Below are 17,056 nucleotides of genomic sequence, written 5' to 3'. Positions count from 1 at the left end.
ATAGCATCAGGAGTCTCTCCACAATGGAAAATTCACAATGTCCAGGTTAGAGTCCATAACAATTTGATGTATGATGAGCCAGAAAATGTGATCCCTTTTCAGGAGGAGAGAAAGCCAGTGGAAGACCAACGTTAGGACAGGCAGACAGGATTTTTAAAGCAACTGTTAAAATGATGCTGTTCTCAGAGGGATTAAAAACAATATGCTCACTATAGATGAAAATTTGAGAAATCTGAGGAAAAAAAATACATACTTTAAAAACCAGGAAAATTTAAACCTGGAGAGTATATGATCTGGAATTTAGAAAATAATACATAAAAAAGACGCTTTTTTTTTTGGTACTTTGGATAAGTTTAAGGTTAGAATGGAGATGGCAGAGGACACAGTAATTTTGAAGACAGATCAACAGAAAACATCCAGTTTGCAATCAAGTGATTAAAATATACTGAAAATATTTGAACAGAGCCTGTACAGGTGGATGCCTAGCATGAACAGAGCCTGTACTTAAATGCCTAGCATGCCTGTAATTGAAGTCTCAGGGAGAAGAGTCAGAGAAATGGCATGAAAATATCAAACAAAAATGTCTGATAATTTCCTTAGCTGGTGAAATACAAATTCAGAGATCAAAGAAGTTCAGCAAATCCCCTTAAACAAGATAATTACAAAGAAAACTACACATTGACATGCCATGGTCCAGTCGCCAAACGTTCAAAATTAAAATAAAACTCTTGAAAGCAGTCAGAAAAAAGTGGCCCATTACGTACTGGGAAACATGATTCAAATTTCCATTTACTTTCCTTATCAGAAACATTTGGAGGCCAGTGCCTAAAGTGATGGGAAGAATTAATTAAAAAACAATTTGTACTATTGTAAGGCAGAAGTTACATTTATAAATTTCTATAAGGATGACTTAGATAATGTAAATAAGTGAAGCAATGGGAGTATAAGTGGATGTACATATACTGTCTGAGTGATAGAAGTTTGTTCCTAATGGGAAAACACTAATTCAACTCTAGCTGATTGCTGTCTTATCAGAAATCAGTACCAGGGTTGTCATATGTTTACTTCTTTTAAGAGAGAAGAGAAAACTAAGTTTGAATGTGACATTTCATTATTTTTAAGTATTGGCTCAAAAATTATTTGAAATAATGTGTGTCCAAAAAAAATGTCTGTGAGTAGAATGAAACTCCAGGTCACTAATTTGGGATTACTGCTAACAAATAATGTAGCATCAGATGGAAAACAAACAAAATAAAACAAAACAAAAAATACCCTGAGATTTTTAAGTAGAACAGATTACACTTTTTACCATTTATCATACAGTGTGAGACCAACTTTAAAGAAATTGTAATTGTGGTTGCAAAAGCCAGAGGTGGCCACGTGTTCAGTTACCTATGTTTGGAATACACACAAGTTTGTTTTGATATTAAGAAATAAGCAGAGTAATATTATGATGCTATTAATTGTAGGTAGAATTTCTAGAGATTTAACAGCAGCAGAATAAAAGTCATCAGGTTGTTCTTTCCCGTAGATCTTACAAGAGAAGAAACTGGTATTGAGGTTTGCACTAAGCTTCTATGATGACTAAAGATGGATTCTCTCTGTAAGGATATGAGTTGAGCAATGCTTTCTTCTCCAATTTACCCTAAAGTTAAGTGCTGCCATGGTCTTATTGTTTGCCTTATTGAATTAGGACTAGGCTCAGAGAATTTATTCCATAGCAGTGGTACCTTGCTAACATACATTTATTTCCTTTTTTTTGCAGTTTGGAAGCCGCGTATGACTGATTAGTTTATTCAATCTGTAGATAGTAAAAGGTACATATTGTATTTCATGCAAAGCCCACAAATCCCTGAAAAGGGGAAGCAACTCAGAAGGAATTACTGCACAGCTAACAAGACATTTCAGCCTCACAAACCTTCTAAAAGGTATCCTCCAAGTAATAATACATTTTTTTCTCACACTGTATCTCAATCTTGGATAGGTTTTTTTTTAATACAGTGTAATAAATACTGCCCTAAAATACCTGCCTGGCCTGGCCGTTCTAGACTTGCTGCGAGTTTCTTTTTTTACAGCTTGAAGAGTAAAGATTAGGAAATGACCTTCATAAAATGCAAGCTAGAAGCATGACACACACATACAATTAACTTTTAAAAATCCAAATAGTAAAGACAAGAAATGGTTTAGAAATATTCTGCAGGATAAGCTGCCTGTTTCTACTTTAAAGGGAAAAGTGTGTCTCTGGGCTTTTTCTCTTCTGCTGTTTCTTTGATCTTTTCCGCTTCACTGCCTGTGTAACCTCTTATAAACACTGTGCTTTTCTGTCACATTCTCATTCTCTCTCCATCTCTTGGTTTCATTATCTCTGTCTACAAACATGTGGAGGCTCATATTTTAGAGAAAAAACAAAAACAAAAAAAAACCCCCCAATCTTCCCTTAATCCTGATATACCCATGGGTCTTTTTTTATTTGTTTGCTTCTGTTCCCCCATGTTTTTGAAAATTTAACACAAGTGCTACAACTATTTTGTTAGCGCAAACAGCGGAAAAGTGGAGCACACACTACCCTGCAATTGAGTCCTGACGCTCCAGCTCAGAAGTGGCCATGTGTTACCAGACCGGCCACGTCACCGATGAGCTGGGTTCTGTCCTATGCAACAGAGATACAACTACAAGTAGCAGATGTGTGAGAATAAAATGAGAAAATGCACTCACAGCTCACTTAATTCTCACTATAAATTTGGTAGAGTTTATTGTGAATTCTTAGTGTCTGCAAGCTCAACAGTTTTTGTTTGTTTGTTTAAAACTTTTCACAAGAAATACATAATTTAGAAACAAAGACACAGTATTTACTTCGCCACTCTTTATATTCTTAATATTGAACATGAAAGAGAAACAGTAATTGTAAAACTAACTTAAGAAGTGATGCTTTGGGGAGCCCATGGTGTTCTGAGAAGCTGCCTTGGGGAAAAGAGCAAAAAAAAAAAAAAAAGATGGTAGACAGGACTTTCAGCTCTAGCTTCAAGAAAACAATTCTTATTTTATTGGTGTTATATATAATATATCATTGGAAGAAATAATTTCACAGCCTAAAGCACCAAGTAGAAGCCCCATGGTTCAATGCAAAAAAACAAAAAAGCTATTGCTAGAGGCTTTATCCTCTATCTACCTTAGGTTTCATTGGAGGAGATGTGGCAGTGATGGTTTTAACTTGCAAATTCCATAAAGCATATGCATCACATTGGCTACAGCTTGTCCAGTGATTTATTTAGAATGCTTAGGAGTCCAGAGACATAATAGAAATTTAACAAAAATGGCATATTATACCTACAAATCCATTTTAAATTTTTACCTACAAAGCCCACCAAAAACTAGTTCTTAAAACTATAGCATAAATATTTTTAAATGTAATTTTGAGATAATTTTTAATATAATATGAGTACTAATGTGGTTCCAGGAGCTGAGTAATACAATAATACAATAAATATCCCCTTAAATAAGTGTGAATTTTATTCCTTATAGTGAAGTCACATTGCAAGTAGATAATTACTTACCGGATCATCTGGGTTGTACTGAATAACATATTCTATCTGTCCATTTGGGCCATCATCTATGTCTGTAGCTCCATTGTCTCCTGAAAATCCTGTAAATATTGTGGTGCCAACTGGAGTGAGCTGAAAAGAAAACAAAAGAAAAACTGTCAATTCTCATTTGATCAATGGCACACCAGAAGTGTTCCAGCACAAAACTCAGCCACTTATTACAGAAAGGAAAAACAAGGCAGCTGTCCACAACCACTGACCTGAAAACATTTCCAAAGAACACTTGCCAACCTTATATAGGAGTTCCTATAAAGTCTGAAATTTCTAACATTGTGGTCCTTGCTTTGGGTAAAGAAATAGAAGGCTCCGATTCAGGGTGAAGCACATTTGGGCCAATTTATGACCATTAGCATCTCAGTCCTAGTGCAGAAAATGCATTAAAAAACCTGATGCATTAAGTTATCTACAAGCTAGGATTTAAATTGTGAGAAGAAATTAGTTACTTTATTTTAAATTCAAAAATCATTTCAGAGAGATCAATGAAACCCAGGCTGGTAATCACATGCAAGCGGCAAATTTGAGAAAGAGAATTGAAGATGATGGATGCTCTGTCTACCAGAGGAGAGAGAAAGCTGGGGTCTTCTTCAGAGCTTGTAAAACTGGTTAAGTAGAAAGTCATCATATGATAGACTGGAGAGATGTTCGTATCTTTTCATTTTGGATTAAAACAACAACAAAACATAGTGTAGCCTTTAAAACCATGATTTTACATTTGGCTTAAGTATCTAGCTTTATTTCTTACTGATCTCCATCAGAGAATTACTGTTGTTTTCTCTTACTTGTAGGTCTTCACACAATGTATTCCTACACCCAGAGTCTCCACTTCCTCAAGCTTTAGCTGGAATCCTTCTAGTTCATTGCATTTCAACTTAATTAGGTATTGCCTTCTGCTAAACCATTCCTGACATAGCAATTCCCACCCCACGTCAGTATCTGGAGCCCTTTCTGCTATGCTTAACGTTTTACACTTTACTTCCTTAATCACTGCACTGTCAAAATGAATAAATAAATTTAGTCAGTAAACATAAGTTTTGTTCCCCTACAAAGAACTATAAACTTTTTAATATTTTGTTCTGAGATACGTTTTGTTAGTTTTTTAAATGGAATTCCCTCCATAGAGAAATAGTTTCAGGGAGGAAAAAACCAGGAGCTGTCTCATTTACTTCTATTCTCAAGGGCTACAGACCCAAATATCTGCAGCGATCCATCAGGTAATGGAAAGGAGTGAAGCAAGCCTCGTGGGAAAGGGCAACTGGGGGCCACTTGCCCCCTCTAAAATGGCAGCTGTGACTCAGCCCCAGCAAATCCTCACCATAATGAAATAAGGAGACACTAGATTGTCTAGTATTCTGATTTTATAAGAAATCTCTTAGTTCAAAAATTGGCAGCAGATTTCAGAGAATTAAACTATGAATTTAATGGGCCCCCCCAAAATAAATCCATTGGCACAGCAACCACAGCAGTTTGTAACCTCTGATTTAGAAAAAGAATACAATTACGATTAAAGGAGTGATTTTCAAACTATACTTGTGGAGTCCACGCTTTGGGGAACTGTGAGTACAAAGTAGTGCATGTAAAAGTCAGCCCTCCTGATAGCCAGCTTTGAGAGGCAAACTTGGACTTTCTGCAGCTCAAAGAGAACTGAGGATAAAGTGAGAGGAGATGGTTTAAATAGCACATATATGGACATGGACATGCTATTGGAAATGTTAGTTAATTAAAAAGCTTCCAGATCAACATTGTAATATTTTTTAATGTAATCCCTGTCCCCAAAGACATTATTCTCTCTTCTAAAAATTCACCCATTCTTGTGTCATTGTGCTTTGATTTCTGAACTATGAAAATTTAAAATTGAATGCCAATGATTTGTTCCCAGGTACCTAATAAAACACAGTATTTAAAAATCATGGTTGCCAAAGTAAATAACTGTGCCACAGAACTGAATTAAAAAATTAAAAGCAAGCAAAAGACAAAAGGAAACAAAATACTTGAGCAGTAGATGTCTAAAATTTTTGAAAACAGATTTCTGCCCCAACTTTGAAAATGTGGTGTTTGGTTGTTGATAGCAAAGGACTCAGGCAGTATATCGGGTTATTAGTTCAGCATTTGTTTAAACTAGTGAGTTCTGCTCTCTTCCATAGTTGCACATGTAGGCCAACATCTTAGCACAGATGGTTCCTATTCATTTCCACTACTGGAAATAAGCAAACATCCACACACAGACATATATCTGTAAAATGCAATGCCAAAATGGATCAGTAATTGGGCTTCACACATTTATCCATGATCTACTGCTCAGATGGTGGACCTATTTGGGTTTGGACACAGGCTAGGATTTGGAATGTTTGAAGCTAATATGAGAGAGGTAGCTAAGAAAAGAGAGGATAAGGCATTTTGCAAGGGGAGGGGGAGGTAATTAGGTTTATTTTCTTTTTATCAATTAATTTTTTTTAATGGAGGGATTGAACCCAGAACCTCATATATGCTAAGCATGTGCTCTACCACTGAGCTATAGGCTCACCTCAACCCTCTACTGCCATTTTGTTTTAATATGAAGGGTCTGACAAAACTAAAAAACTCCAATGAAATGGCCTATACTAGATGCAAACAAGTAAAAGAGAGTTGGAGCATACAAAATGGTTTAAGAAAAATAGATTTCTGCAACCTATTTTAGTCTTTTTCTTTATATATATTCAACAAATATCCTATTTCAGTCTTTCTCTTTATATATATCCAACAAAAATGCATACATACCTATGTACACACACACACATTACATTATATAAATGCACATATATCACCAATACTTATTCTCATTACAGAAGATGTAGCACCCTAGTGTTTTCTGAACTTCTACATGTTATGTGGGGGTTGAAAATCTTCACATGACAGCCAGGTTGTCCATTGCTGATACATTATTATTCAGTTTTCAGGGCACCTCAGTCATACACATGGCCATGTTCTGTGTCCTTTAACATTTCAGTAAGTCTCAGAAATATAAATTTAGCTTTCTGAAGGGCATTCTATGCATAGGATGATTATCAGCTTGGGCAGCAGCCTGAGGATGTCACTTACTTAATTTTTGTCTTTTTCTACAAGTGATTTGTTACAACTATTGGGAAAATGCATAGATAAGTATACTTGCAAAAGTTAAAGAAAATCAAAGCAAGTAAATTCAAAATTTCAACAAGATGCATAAGAGAAATTAGACTGAATGGAAAAGGTGAGCAGTTCTCAGGTAACCGCCAGATTATCTTGTGAAATATAGCTACGTGACCCAACCTAAAAATTATGAATAATGTTCATAAGATAAATTTTTTCCTTACTAATCTTACTTGCATTATTTCCCCAAAGAAGCATTGTATTCAGTTTCATATAAATACCGTTGATTCTTATCATCCATGGTAGTTCTGTTTTATAAAGTCACCATGAACACTGACTTAACAAATGCTGAACTGTTGCTCCAAAGGGGAATACTGGGTTATTACATTGTTGAGGGGATATAGGATTCAGTTCCTGCAAGTGTCTGATTACAACATTTTCATCAACATATCAATATAGAACCTTGTTTTATGTGTGTTTCTGTTTAAAAACACTTTATTTGATGTGTTTGGTCTATTCTACGGTAGAGGCTCTGTACTCCATTTTTCATTTGATTCATTGAATTATTCAGCTCCAGAATTTCTGTTCAATTATTTCTTTATTACTTCTCTCTCCTTGTTAAATTCCTCATTTTGTTCATGTCTTGTTTTCTTGATTTCATTGGATTATCTTTTTGTGCTTCTCTTGTAGCTCATTTAGTCTTTTCAAAACAGTTATTTTGAGTTCTTTATCAGGTAAATCACCAATTTCCAGGTTTTGTTGTTCCATTACTATAGGATTATATCTTTTGGTGATGGCATGTTTTGTTGCTTCTTCATGTTCCTTGGAGTTTTGCATTGCTGCTTTCACATTTGATGTAGCAGATACCTCCCCAAATCTATTGTAATTGTCAAGTTGGATATATTTTTATTGGTTCTGCTTACATCTGGGATTTTCCCCAATCTTGTGTGACTATACCTGCTCCACACTTGAACTCCTTTATGTGGCCGAATTCTTAAGCTTGTTTATTTTCTCTGGCTTTAACAACTCACGAGTTTGGCTGCTGGAAACTTCTCTTTTGTTTTTCAGAAGTGAAGCTACTGTCAAATTTGTGGTTTCTCCTTTGCCCACACTCCCTGGCCTGATTTTCTGAGTATGTTCACTGTTTACACAAACTTGCTCTCGCCATCTCACTTAGGACTGTGTACAGAGAGTTGGCCAGAGTGGGGAGTGGTGTGAGTTCAGCACTTGGGGTGTTGGGGAGGCCAATGAGGAGGTCTTTGTGTGATGTTAGCCAAGTGGCCTGTGCTGGCTTCTGGCTAGAGTCCTGAGCAAAGTTAGGAGGAACCAAACTTTTGATATTCTTATAGGTCTCTTTCCCAATCTCCTCCCTCTCCAGAGTCATGGAGGTCATGCCTTAATAACCTGGCTGCTACTGGGGGAGCCAGGTACTCACTCATTGATCTCCCTTTCCCCTGCAGGAGAGGTCCAACCAGGCTAGTTTAGCCCCACTTTGTGTCACTTTGGAGAGAGGGACAGCATTGGGAAAACTACTCTTCCCTTTCTAACGCATTCAAGCTTTCATTACTTTTTGCTCCAACAGAGAGATGGAATCTCTCCTCAGAGAGCTGGACTTTAACAAAGTTCTTTCATCCACAGATATCTGCCCAAGTTAGGATTACCCAGGTTTTGTCAAACCATGGCCCAGAGGAGTTGGGGCCAGTTCACTGTTCAGCTGGTTCAATGGTTTCTGCTACTTTGCATTCCAAACTGAGGTCTTTCTCTCTATTATCCAATTCATAAGTGGGCAGAACAACTTACAGGTCTCTTTGCATATGGTGTCATGGTGTTGGATCCCACGACTACCACAGAGGTACTTTTGTTCATAAATAAATGCTAATTTTTATTTGTTAAATGTTAATTTTTATTTGTTAAAAGTTAATTTTTATTTGTTAAAGAAGAGACATCTTATACTACCATGATGCTGATGTCACTCTAGGCTAACTTTATATTCAGCAAAGAAATACTATGCTGTTCATTCTAAGGAAACTATTGAGAAGGATGAATGTTGGAAAGCACTCCACAAATCATAATATTGTGTTAAATGTATATGTTTGCTGATTGGATAATTCCACTGGCATCAATGCCTTTGTATTGATAGGTAACAATAATCTCCTGACATTTGTATCTGTTGACTGTTTCTTAAGAGTCTCAGGTGATATAATATATTTGCATGAAAATAAAGATCTTTATCTTTATTTCTGATAGAAATAAAATGTTAAAATACATAATTTCTGAATATCTAAAGTAGTGTTTCACATATATTTTAAACCAGTGCCTTCTGATAGACTTCAGTGACTTTAGTGATTAAAATACACTGGAATGAAATGTACTAGAGTCTAGAAGAAAAGAAAATGTACTGGAGTCCAGAAGAAAAAATTTTTTTTTATAGTAAGCACTAATAAAATAATACCACTTGAACTGGGAAATAATTGATACAGACAATAATATTATCCAGTTTGGAAAATTTCCTCAAGAAAAAGCACCCCAAAGGAATGATTTAAAACGCAACATGATCCATTGTTGTAAAATAAATAAATAAATAAATAAATAAACAAACAAACAAATAAATAAATATAAAATGCAATTCATGGGATTTTACTCTCCTACATACTTCATCAAGAATCCAAGTGTTTTGTTTTCCCCTCCCCTCTAAGAAAAGATAGAACATCTGAAGTGTCATGGGCATTAGGAAAGCTGAAATAAAATTCACTACATGATGATGAATATATAATAATGATTAGTGACAGAACAATAACAATGGTGTTGAGGGCTCTATTTCTACTAATAACATCATCAAAACAGAGACATTAACTTCAGTGGAGCAAGATTCTGTACAAGTCTATACTAGACAAACACATGTTCATTTTTTCAATTACCAATACCATAATCTGATTTACTGTGCACTACATAGCCATTTCGTGCTAACTAGTCTTTTAAGAACAAACACCCAACAGAAGGTAATATTCTGTACAAATTACCACTGCTAGTGAAACTGGAGCCCTCCCCACCACGTTTAGTTAACAATGAGACCTCTATTTTATGATTTTCTCTTACATTTTTGTAGCATAAAATCATATTCCTTGTGTTTATTAATTTTACATGTCAAGTTGACTGGGCCATGAGGTGCCCAGAGACATGGTTAAAGAAGATTCCTGGTGTGTCTGTGAGGATATTTCTGGATGAGATTAGCATTTGAACTGATAGAGTGAGTAAAGCAGGTTGCCCTCCCAAACACAAGTAGGTCTCATCTAATCCACTGAAGATCAGAATAGTACAAAAGGCTGAGTAAGGAAGAATTTAATCCCCGTGCCTGACCATCGTCAAGTTTGGACATCTGCCTTCTCTTGCTTTCAGACCTGGACTCAGATTGGAATTTACACAATCACTTCTCCGGGTTCTCAGACTTTATTCAGTCTTGGGCTGGAACTATATCAGCTAGGTCTCCAGCTTGACAATTGCTGATCTTAGAACCTCTCAACCTCCATAATCTTGTGATCCAATTCCTTATGATTAATCTCCTTTGCTATCTACCATTCTATCTAGCTATCTATCTGTCTGTCTATCAATCAATCATCTATCATCTATGTATCTCTCAGTTCTGTTAGACTAATACATCCTTGATCCAGCTTCTCAACAGTGAACAAATAAAATTAAGAATTTGATTTTGCAGAGGTAAAGGTCAGTCTCCCAGGCTCTAACTCACCATGGTCCATATGGGCACTGAGTAGCCCTCTGTGGGAAAACTGCTGATGTAACTGCACTAGGGGCCACACAGTCTTTTAGCAGTTTGGTCATATTCCATGATCCTTTTAAGGCTGGCTACAGTTCTTCCATAGTCAGCTATGCAAGATACTGTAAATTCCTGAACTCTAACTTATGCAGGCCTGAAAAACAGACCCATTTGCAAATGATTAGTTACTGTCTTCTCCTTGCCCCTGCACTTATCTTCAAGGTTTTCTCAATTACATGTATGGTTTGAAGATTATCTTCCCTAAAAATAATCTTTCCAAATTAGAAGATATCCATGCTTTGGCTATAATTCAGCCTTTAACTTCCTCTTCTGATAAAGTAATTTTATTAATCTTTCTTCCCAGTCATCCTTGCCTTGGAAATATGCTTTAGAAATAGTGATATATTTAAGAACCAAAGGAGTCTCCACAAATGAAATGGAATGTTGAATTTGTAAACAGGTACACATTGTTAAGAAATTCAGCTTTTTCTCACAATGATAAAATTGCATTATCTCTTAATCTATGATTATTTATTGAGAGTGTATTATGGGCCAAATCACTGTTTCTATGACCATTATGAGTGGTTTTATATTAACTCATTAATATAGTATTTGTTTTATTTAAACATTCATCTAAATCAAATGTCTACTTGAGGTCTACTGTAAAATTTTTAGAATTGGTAGCAAATAATACACATTCTTGGATTTACATTTAGTGGATATTATCTTGCAGTGATTTACTGAAATCATAGGGAGAAAAATAAGAAAGGAATTACACATGTTTTTCATGTTTCCTTTAACATAAAATAGCTTTATACCTGCGTATTAAATCTGGACTTCATTTTTATCATGAAAGATAATTAATATTGAAAATCACTTCCTCTGAATAAATTATTAAGGCAGATTCATGTAGATAAGTATCTTCAAGATAGAGAAAGAATTATTATTAGAGAGAGTGAAAAGTAGCTCTAGTCATCTCTACTAAAAACTGAAGAGCAATTATGCTTAGATTGAATTAAGCTTAAATTGAATATATGTGTGTATGTATCTCTATATGTATGTGTATACATACACATATGTGAAAGAGCATATTAAATTGAAAGTTGTTGAATAGTTGACTATTACAATCTTTTAAAACAGGTGAAAGTTTGATTCTCATTTATATGCTTAAATTAGAAAATGTATTTTCATGTGCATTTTTCCTTCACTTAATCACCATTTCTTTTTTCTTCTCTTACCTGTCTCCTCTTTCCCAGAATGTGTCTAATTCCTTAGAGAAGGAAAACAGAGACAAGTAAAACGAATGAGGGCTTAGTCTTATTTCTTTTCTTCAGAAGCTTTTGTGTGCTGTAGATTAAATGCCAGTGTTGTCTATTCAAAGAAATTCTGTGATTGGGAATGACTCTAAAGGTCCAGTGATTTATAATCCTTCAGTAGCTAAGTTTCCAATATCATGGACCATGTTTCTAAAACTACATACATATATTTATTTTATTGTATGAAAAATCACCTATGGTACAATAAATAAACAAACAAACAAACAAACCAAACAAGAACAAACACATAGATATAGAGAACAGAGCCATGGTTACCAGAGGGGAAGGGGGACAGGGAGAGGGCAAAAAGGGTAAAGGGGTCAATAGTATAGTGATGGATAGAAACTTACTTTTTGTGGTGAGCACGCTGTAGCGTATACAGAGGTTGAAAGAGAATACTGTACACATGGAACATAATGTTATAAACAAACAAACAAAAAAAGATAGCAAACTCCTAATATAATACAGTCAACTCCTTGAGGGCAAGAACAATGTCTTCATAGAAAAAGAACTCAATACATGTTTATACCAACTGCATTCTGGAAAAAAGAAAGACATTATACGGATAATTGATGGAGCTGGACTAGAAGTAGTAATGTTATCAGTGTTCATTTCCTGATTTTCGATAGCCATTTGTCATGTGGGAGGATCTGTAGTAAATATACACTAAAGTATTTGGGGGTAAGAAGGACTCTATTTAGTAACTTAGTCTCAAATGGCTCAAAGAAAAAACTTGTATTATTCTTGTAATTTTTCTGTAAGTTTGAAACCATTTCAAAATCAAAATAAACCTTTCCTGGCTAAAAAAAAAAATCACCTTATTGTATCTAGAAATTGTAGAGAACACATAAATATGTGTAAAAAAACAGTCTTAACGGCCGCCCCTCTCTCCCTTTTCGGAGACAGCTCGCATTGTGTCTATGGAATGAGTACCTATTTTTAATCTGAGCACCAAACCTTCTGGCCTTTCTCTTGCCTTTCAATGTATCTCTCTGAATAAATCTACCTCCACTCAAAAAAAAAAAAAAAAAAACAGTCTTAACTATATATGGAATCTCACTGTTATGCTTGATCATGGAGACCATCTGTGTATTTAGATCTACCAGCAGAATGACTGATAAGAATGGATGTTTAAAAATACTTGTATTAAGTAGAAGGAGATGATACATTCACTATGAAATGTGAAAGAATAGCACAAAACTAAGAATCTGATCAAAAAAATGAAAGTTCAAATTGGATAGATTCAGAAATGTCACTTCACTGTTGTGAGAGAAAGCTGAAGTTCTCAGTGATGTTCCACTAATTACTGCCTGCTTACAAATTTATTTTTTGCATTTCATTTTTGCATATCCTTAGTTTTCAGATATACAAGTATTTCTAAAAAGTGTATTTCCAAGGCAGAGTTGACTTGCAAGAAAAAATGGCTAGAATCTGTACTAAGTACTTTAAAAGCATTATCTCTTTAAACCTCAGTGTAACTTTGTAACATTTTTTTGTTATTAAACTTATTTTAAGGTTAAGGAACCATATGCTAAGAGAGTTTCTGCCTGATGTCACAACTCTAATACTTCATAGATAAGGATTGCAACACAAATTGTCTGACTTCAAAGTGTTAATTCTCAAGTGCTATGAAATATTTCAGAAATTTCATAATTTGCTATTAATAAAGTTTTTTAAAAAAGGAAGTGGAGGAAATAAACATAACTTGGCACATAACAGAACTCAAGATATACAGTGATCTGAAGTGATGCAATTTGAATATGTATTTCATCAAAGATAAATTATGTTATCTTTTAGCCTTAAGGAAAAATACTTTTGAGATACTTTACAGAAAGACTAAGAGATTCAATTTAGTTCATGCCTGTATTTTAAAAAACTTGTATTAAATAAATATTGCTAGTGAAAACAGGTTGGTTCTTATCAAGCAAAATATTTCATAAATTCCCAAATTCACCATTTCAGTATGCTAACATTTTCATTAGTAATTAAATCTTTATTGCTAGTGTGTTGCATAATGCTTGAAAAAGCACTCAAAAAATGTTCAAGGGACAAAGAGAAGACGGAATATATTCAACCACAGCAATTTGCATTTTCATCAATAGTTTTCAAAAAGTCAATGTTTCATAAATCGCTAATAAAATTGTTGGGTGAAGGTTTGATGAGAAACAGGATATTTACAAAGTCTTAAAGTCATTCCCCACAAAATACTTTTAATTACTTATTAATTATTAAGTACAAAGATTAGTAAATATAGAGGAAAGACCTGTTAAACACTGTCTTACCACAGTGATTAAAAACTACCATTACCAGTAATAGGACACACTGATGTTGTGAGTCTCTTTTGTGATGTACTATGAAGAAAATGCTTTCACTATTGTGGTATTCTTGAAAAAAATCTATAATCATAAGGAAATATCAAGTTATTCTAAGTTGAGAAATATTCTATAAATAGCCCCACTCCTGGAAATTATTAAGGTCATTAAAGTCAAGGAAATATTAAGTAACTAAGATTGAGACTAGAAAGCAACTAAATTCATTGTGTGATCTTAGGTTGAATCTTTGACCTATAAAGGACTTTACTGGAAACATCAGCCAATCTTGGGGTCTGTAGATTATATACTAGTATTGCATTAATGTAATTTACTGATTTTGATGGTTATATTATAGTTATATAGAAGAGTGCCCTTGCTTTTAGAAAATACACAATGAAATGTTAAGAATTTAAGGGGTTTCATATTTGCAACTTAATCAGTATAAAAAATAGTTGTATATCTATATATGACTATAGAGTACATATACACATACAATCTGGTGATTAGCACTCAGTTTTGAAGGCTGCCTCAGTTTCTCACTTAGATCTGCCACTTATTAGCAGTGAGATCTTGGGCAAATTAATGTTTCTCTGTCTCATCTCATCATGGAAAATGAAAAAAATATACACAAATAATTTGAATCTGTGTGTAGGTATAAGTTAATTTTAAACAAGATGTTTCATGGAAAATACTTAACATTAATAAATGTACTTAATAAATGATAATTGTTAGAATTTATCTATCATTGTTATTGGAATCTGTCCTGATTCCATTCAACATCAGGATATGTGATGTCACTAAATTGCCAAGAAGATCTATGCAGAAATCTATAAACATATTTTAGATAAGAACAGATTTAAAATTAATCTGATGTCAAGTTAGTTCCTAATAAGTATGCCTAAAATTCAAAGAAGTACGAAAAAGAAATACTAAAATTATTTAAAATCTAAAGTTTACAGACATTTAAGATGTTAGGACATAATCTGAGATAAATTTGTAATGTCAATAGTTAAGAAACAGCTTGATTGTTCCTGAAACCCAAGGTTATTCAACTACTAACCTTTATCTTCCTAAATTGTAAATGGCATTCTAATTTTGATTTCTGAAACACCCTTTAAAGTTTCCTTATTAAGAACTTAGAGAACTTGATCAAACACAATTTACTAAATTAGCTGTATTTCTCTTGGGACCCTTTGCACTGAACTTCATAAAACTGTGCAAGTAGGAAAATCGTGTAGAGGGAAAAAAAGGGACATTTAGTCAAAGGGGAACCATATTAATGTTAATCAATATGACTTTAGTTTTTCTGGGACATGAAAAGTAGGATAAAGATTCTCAAGCAGTGTGATAGTCATATCCAAATAAATACATAATTTCCCCCTAGAGTTATTGGGGGAAAAAAGAGCTATAATTCACATAAATACAAACCTTTCCCTTGAGCTATGTTAGAAGTACTACAATGTACATAGCTCATATTTACCAAGTTATAAAAAAAACAAAACCGGGTTTCTTTTGTTTTCATCACTGTTGTGTCAACCTATGTGATTTATCACAATAACCTAGAAAGTTTTTACTCATTTCTTAAAATGCTTTCCCACCTATAAGCTTCTTCTCAAATTTAACTCAAAACAAACTCCTACTCTCTAGCTCATCCTTATCTCAGGAAAAATCAAAGTGAACATATATGTTAAGTAATACTTTCCTGTCTCATGATTATACCATTTCTAATTTATTGAGAAGTCTATTTATAGAATTCCTACAATATGTGAGGCACGACTATACTCAATGAAAAAAACAAAATGCTTGCTCTAATAATTCAATTCTAATAAGGCAGATAGAACAAACGAGGGCAGATACAACAAACAAACAAATACATATATTTATAATATCAGGTTTAAATAAGTGATAAAAGGATAACTCGTTTCATATTGTCTTTTAAAATTTGTTACAAAATATACAGGTAAAGTTATGCACTAAAATTGGTGGGCTTTTTTTTTCTTTTCTATTTTAAGATTTATTACATGTACCCATTAAAACCCTGTGAGTTAAGTGTTCTAATATTATCATTCGCATTTTTTACATGAGGAAAGTGAAACACAGAACTTTTAACTCTTTTAAAGATAAATGCAATTAACAAATGATAAGCCAGTTCTAGCATAGTTGGACATTTGAATTATCTCCAGTTTATGACTATTATGGAAATATCATCAATGAATCTTCTTGTACATTTTTTTGGTGGACACATGTACTACAAGAGCAAAATTGCTAAATCATAGGGTATCTACTTGTTCATCTTTTGTAGAGACTACAAACAGATCTCTAAAATAATAGTACCAGTTTACTCATCTACCAACATATGAAAGTTGTGGTTACTCCATATCTTTACCAAGATATGGGATTGTACTTTCTTTCAATTAAAATCTTAATTTAATTTAAAATAAACTGATATAATTGAAACTCCATTTTGATAGGTGCTATGATCAGGGAATCGTGTATTAAATTTGCCTCCTGTTTGTTGCTCTTTTTTTCAAAAAAAATTTGTTCCTTGCAAAAAGATACTTTGTCTCCAGCAAACTTGTTGAACTTGTTTATTAACTGTAATAATCTATATGTAAATACTGTTGGGTTTCTACATATGCAATAATACCAGTTAGTAATAATGAGAGTCTTATATGTCCTTTTATAAATAAATGTAAAATTTCTAGTTTGTTTCTGTTGTTTTTTTAATTGATTTTAAGCTCAACTGCACTGTGATTAGAAAATATATTCTATAATTCCAGTCATTTGGAGTATATTGACACTTCCTTTATAGACTAGCATTTGGTAAATTCTTATAAATATTTCATGTGCTTGAAGGAATGAGTTCTGCAGTTGCTGGGTACAGTGTTTCTCCATGGAATCTACCAGATCAATTTTGCTAATTCCATTGTTCAAATTTTCTAAGCCCTTACT

At 33.9% G+C, this 17,056-nt stretch overlaps 1 protein-coding gene across 1 annotated transcript in view; it reads right to left on the bottom strand.

Annotated features, from left to right (window-relative positions):
* LOC102539006 (protocadherin-15) overlaps positions 1 to 17,056 on the bottom strand; it is a 379,801-nt gene that overhangs the window by 324,260 nt on the left and 38,485 nt on the right. Inside the window, exon 4 of the mRNA XM_072971518.1 lies at positions 3,555 to 3,674. Within this exon, the coding sequence (XP_072827619.1) occupies positions 3,555 to 3,674 (120 nt within the window). The remainder of the gene's footprint in view (positions 1 to 3,554; positions 3,675 to 17,056) is intronic.

This window comes from Vicugna pacos, chromosome 11 (assembly GCF_048564905.1).
Source record: "Vicugna pacos chromosome 11, VicPac4, whole genome shotgun sequence".
NCBI lineage: Eukaryota > Metazoa > Chordata > Mammalia > Artiodactyla > Camelidae > Vicugna > Vicugna pacos.
Note: the sequence above shows the minus strand (reverse complement) of the source record. Positions and strands in the feature narration are given on the sequence as shown.